The sequence below is a fragment of the Ipomoea nil genome, unplaced genomic scaffold (assembly GCF_001879475.1).
Source record: "Ipomoea nil cultivar Tokyo-kokei standard unplaced genomic scaffold, Asagao_1.1 scaffold2280, whole genome shotgun sequence".
In the NCBI taxonomy this organism is placed as follows: Eukaryota; Viridiplantae; Streptophyta; class Magnoliopsida; order Solanales; family Convolvulaceae; genus Ipomoea; species Ipomoea nil.
In genome coordinates, this window is record NW_017618708.1 from 706,594 (window position 1) to 712,366 (window position 5,773).

At 44.0% G+C, this 5,773-nt stretch overlaps 1 protein-coding gene across 1 annotated transcript; it reads right to left on the reverse strand.

Moving 5' to 3' along the window:
* Nucleotides 1-361: 361 nt before the first annotated feature.
* On the reverse strand, nucleotides 362-1,309 carry LOC109150731 (serine/threonine-protein kinase rio2-like). The gene has a single exon (XM_019298716.1). It carries the CDS (start codon nucleotides 1,307-1,309, stop codon nucleotides 362-364), a length of 948 nt encoding a protein of 315 aa, XP_019154261.1.
* Nucleotides 1,310-5,773: the final 4,464 nt, after the last annotated feature.

Sequence of the window (5,773 nt, forward strand, 5' to 3'; positions counted from 1 at the left end):
CATCATCCTTATCATCATGATTTTGCTTTTCCCCCTTTTTGGCATCATCGGCACACGTGGTAGGAGGCATAGTGGAAAGTTTATTAACTGCATTCAGAATGTCTTGAGCATACCTGAGAATTTGAAGAGCATACTGTCCCAGTTGGTATGTATTGTCTTGTGAAGTCTCTATCTTTGAGTAAGCTAAGTCAACACGCTCTATGAGGCTATAGTGGGAGTGTTTATGTTCGTGCTGTTGACGAGCCACTTTGTTGACAGAGGTATGAAGTTCATGGAGTTCCTTAGCCAATTGCTTGTTGAATTGTTAGTCAGGTTTAGCTTGAGGTGGAGGTTGAGATAGCTCTTGTGGTGGCGGACGAGACTAAGCTTGAGCAGCCATCAACCGATCCACCTTCTTGGATAAGTTTTCCAGAACTACGGTGTCCCATTGCCGAAGGGTCATGTATTGCTGATGTGTAATTTTGGCAGCATGTACTGTATCCCTCTTGAGGTTAATGACTTTTCGTGGGGACACTGGAGGAGAGTCATCTTCAATATTGGTTTGTGGGGTTTCCACCAGGTCTTCTTGAAGTGGTGCATCCTTTTTGCCACCACTAGCTGAGCTAAGAAGGATTGGTGAGGCTTCCAGTTTGCCCTCACGTACAACTTCTTCCTCTCGTTTTATCGGAGTCTCGTCCGTGGGTTGAACATGTGGGACGAGAGCTCGAGACAGATCATCAGGATGATCAATTGAAACGTCTTCAACTTCTTGTGATGCTTCCCTTGTGTCATCACTGTTGGGTGATTTTTGTGCTGCAGATCTTTTGGGAACAGTGTCGTAATCAGGACCGACCAAGAGAGGAGATTCACTGTCATAGGTTGGGTCAACCTTATTATCGCCGTCATTACCCGAATCATCATTGTCATCGTCATCATCATCGTTCTCATCATCTGCATCCTCGACATCGTCAGTTTCGCCTTCATCTTCGTCATTACTCTTTTCATCTTCTTCTTCGGCCATGTCAATCTCTCGGCATTGCTCATCTTTCAAGCCACTGACGTTGCAGTTAGGATCATTTTGATGTTCTTTCTCCAGGATGGTTTTGACTTTAGATATCAATATAGCATATCGAACCATCTTCATTTCTTCTTCAAATGCTGGGTCCAATGGAGGTTTGTTGAGCTCAATGCACATCGGAGCTTTATCCTTTCTGAGAGTGCAATTGGACATTTTGTAAGAAAACACTCGTCTTATTGTTTCAAGACGCAGTGCGTCATTGACATCCTTCGTGTCAATCCACTCTAGAGCAAACTTTTCTTCATCTTTCATGGCTTCAAAAGTTTCAATGAACATGTCCAAGGGGTTGTGCGCCATTTTTGCCATTGCAACACTCGGTTGTAGTCATTTTCAATAGACTCACGAAGCAATTGATCTGGAGATGGAGGAATGGGTCTAACAACTGGTTGTGTGATCACCACTTCTGGATCAGTGATCACATTTGGGATCTCTCGATTTTCCTCAGCTACCAGTGCAGGTTCTTGTGTCAGAGTATCTGGTACCAGCTCTGCAAAGGTAGGTTCTTGTGGAAGAGACGGAACTTTAGTCAATTCAGCAGCCACTTCTTTCGTCTTTGCTGGCAAGCCAGGCTCTTGTGGAAGACTTAAGTGACCGGCCTCCGTGTCCATAGCAGCAGGTTCTTGTGTCGAACTTTGAATATTTCGCTCTGCTGAAATGGGTTCTTGTGGATGAAGGACTTGATGAGAACTGAGGCCAAGGTTTGGCACTTGTTGTTCAGAAGGTTTTTCTGGAGAAATTTCTTTCGGCTGGCCTTCCCCCTGAGAAGGTGCTTCTCTCGTATCTTCTTCCCCCTGAGAGAATGTTTCTTTCGGTGTGTCATCTTCCTTCGGGGAGAGAGTTGAGCCAAATTTCGTTTTGACAGGATAACGAAAACGTCCCATTTTTCTGAGGTTCGACAGAGCCAAATTGTCTTCATCAGATGAGTCTTCGACAACAATTGTGTCTGGAGGAGGAATAGGTGAGGTAGGAGTTTTCTTTTCTGTGGGAGATTTTGGAGATGTGGGAGTGGGTGTACTGACAACTTCCTTTTTCGACTTAACCCGAGAAGAGCCCTTTTCCTTCTTTTGCCTTTTCGGCTTTGGTTGGTCATCTTCTGACTCTTTCGGCGTCCTTGATTTTCGTTTGGATTTTACCATTTCCAAAGGAATTCCCAGCTCTAAGGCTTTCTGTTTGTCATAACCGGAGGGCTTCTGCTTCATGTGGCAGGCTTTTGGTCCTGGCCGAATTCCTGGTCTCATAAGGACATCCTTTGTGATAAGTAGGTGACTAACCAAGAATCCATATCCCAGTTTCTTTGTGATGTCACCGGGACTTTTTATGTTGAAGGTTACGGTATGAACAAGGTTGTTGAAGATAACTTTCGACCAGTCGACTTCGTGTTTGTAGAGGAATGCATACAGCATTTTCAGCTTCTCCTTTATGATATCATCTGTTCCAGACGTTTTGTGATCTACGATCTTATTGAAGATATCCACAGTGAATTCATAGTTCAGACGAAACCACTTCTTATTCAAAGGCCATGTAATCTCCATTTTCAAGGGTGCATGGTTGTTCTTGATGGTATCATAAAACTCACTGGGGTCGTAGTGGTAGAAAGAGAGGTTGGGCTTGTATGTCTCATCCCTCTGAGGAAAATCATATGCCGCTCTTATGTCATCTGATGTTATAATCACTTGATGATTGTGAACTCTAGACGTGATGGTTAGAGAATCGGAGGAGACAGTTGCATTCATATAAAATTGAGCAACATCAGTAGGGTACCATAAAGTATAGAGATGAGTGATAAACCTGTATAGCCCAGTTTCTGTAAGCAGATTGATGATATTTTCTCCAAACTCGCGATCAAGAACATATTCGAGAAACCCATGAGCATCCCACATGCTTCCTTCGACAATAAGTGGAGCCCTAGATTCGATAAATCGTATATCTTCCGTAGGGAAGGAAGGAATTTCCAAGGTGGTTGGGGTTTTTGGTTCTGTATCGGAGGGGGTAACTTGAGATTTCGTTGCCATTATGAAGTGTTGAATGAATACAAGTATGGCAGTATAGTTTTGAGACGGAGAATGAATGAAAGGGGTGAAGTATGGAGGGGAGAGGGTTTATGTAGGGTTTCACTTGTTTCCGGGTATTCAAATACGGGTAACCCATTTTTGGGGTGGATGGTTTGAATTTCAAATTTTCAACCGGTTCCACTTCTTCAAAAGGTAACTGATCTGATTATATGAGAGTGATAAGATCATGCGCAGATTAGATTTGATCATACCATATTAAATATGGAGAGAATTCCACTCAAGTGCCTGTACGAGGCTTAAATGCCCATCAATTCATCTGTCAGTCATCGTGGGGTAGTGGATCATTTTCCTTGGCCACACGATCCCCATGATGAAACTTCTAAACGGTTCAGATGAGAAACTTAATAGGAAGCGTCTTAAATACGACTGAAAACCGAAGGAAGATAAACTTCACATAACAAAAGATTTGTAGGACAAATAAAGTCAGACAAATCTTATACAAGACATGCAACGAAAGTGCATAGCCCGAGAGATGTTTTATTACACAAAACAAGGACAGTGACAACTGTTACTACATCTCTCGTGATTTACGAACCATGAGACTTTACTCCATGGCAGCCCTCTTCTTTCGAGCGTTTTCAAAGTATTCCTTCTTTCGCACCTCAAGAGCGAACACTTCGGCTATGATTGTTTCATGATCCGTTCCCATTGCATCTCTTGAAAGACCTCGTATTTCCATGTCATCCAGTTCGGCCTTTACATGAGCCTCAGCAGCAGCATAAGTAGCCATGTACATGTCATCATTTTTGAGGTGAGGTGCAAGCTTTACAAGCGTGAGAAACTCAGATAGATTTGAGACCTTGGTGGATCCATCAACTGAAGATGAACCCTCCAGCAATGAATTCTTTGGTTCATGGTGAGAAGCATTCTTGGATTTAGCTTTTCTAGACAGACTTTCGGTTGTGAGAGCCATTGCTTTTCCCTTGTCCATAGTGATATCAGTTGAGAAGAGTGAAACTATATTTCCCGAGATAGTACCTTATAAAGAGCGTGAGATTTCATCAAAAGATGTGACCCGAATGACTAGTGTAACACCCCGTGTTACGAGTCCTAAAACCAATTAATTAATTAATTAATAGCCCAAGAGAAAGAATAAATTATAATGATTAATTAGGGAAAAAGGCCCACCGTAGCCCATGGGCCCTCCTATATAAACCCAACCCCTAATCCCAATAAGATTAGACCCTAAATAAGATCCCTAGATCTATAAATAGGGAACTTAGGAAGCACCTAGAACTCCTCCCACAAGAATAACGCCCCACCACCCCAAAAGAGCTCCAAGGATCCCCTTAGGAGAAATCAAGAAAGCAAGGAAGCTTAAAGAAAGATCCTTCGTAGCCAAGGAATTAATTAAGGCTAAGAGGTAACCCATGTCTCAACAAAACCTATTTTCATAGTTATAATTCCCCCTTAGGGTTTCCCCATATTATTGTATATTGGCGAGTTATGATGATTATTATTGGTAATTGATGTGAAGATCCCATGGGAGATCTTGATGATCTTGATATTGGGAGATTCTTGATAACTATGGTGTTCTTGATAATTATATGGAGTTCTTGATGATTATGTGTCGTTCTTGATAATTGTGTGATGCTCTTGATGTTTATGTGTTATTCTTACCGAATCTTGCAATTAGAAGACGAACCGTATTCTTGTTGATATAAAAGTGATTAGAACCCTAGGTTGTATCGTATGATCTTATTCTTGGATTATCGGGTGGGGAAATCGCATGTTTGGGTGTTGATTATATTTAGAAAAGCATGATAGGTTATGTGCCGTTCGTTTCTTGTATTTGATTCGTTAATTGTCTACGTGTTGTCGTTAATTGCGTTGTAAAGTGTCTAAGCATGGTTTCGAGTTCCACAACGGTTCCCGGGGCGTAAAGTGTGTGAAAAGAGTCAGTGGGGGTAGGTGGGGGGTAGGGGACCCGCCACCTACCCACGGCCGTGAAGCACCGCCCGGCAGCGGGTGGCCGGCGGGCGGGCAGCTGCCCGCCGGCGACCCGCTGCCCGGAACAGTATTCTCCGGCGGGCAGCCGGCGGGTGGCCCCCACCCACCGGCTACCCGCTGGAAATTCATCCCACCCGGGATCCCGGCTTCCCCGTTTGATGTTCCCCGTTCCCCGTGGTGTCCCAACGGACTCCGTTTATCGTGCCTATGTCTAGTTTGATGTTTCGGGTACCGTTCGTAGGTTTATGAGTCTATTATATTGCATGCTAGTTGAATTGGTATCCCGTTGACCTAGGTGGAAGAAGTATGAACCCCTTAGGACCATTCTTAGTAAGTGATGGATCACGCATAGGTTTTGTTATACGTTTTCTCCCCCTTCCTAATGTGTAATGTGGGTTGCATGTGCTTGCTATGTGTTATGTGTGTGTTACCCCAATTCGGTTGCGATCGGATTGGTTATCCTGAGCTGCGGTTCAGAAGCTGGCTGCGGTCAGATTGATACTCTTGGGCTGCGGTCCACCGTTTGGTTGCGATCAAACGTTTCTATACGAGCTGCGGTTCGTCCTTTTTCCTGGCTGCGGTCAGATGACATTCTCTTGGGCTGCGGTCCACTGTTTGGTTGCGATCAAACACTATGATGAGCTGCGGTTCATCGGTCGGTTGCGATCGACCCCTCCGTGTTGCGATACGGGGC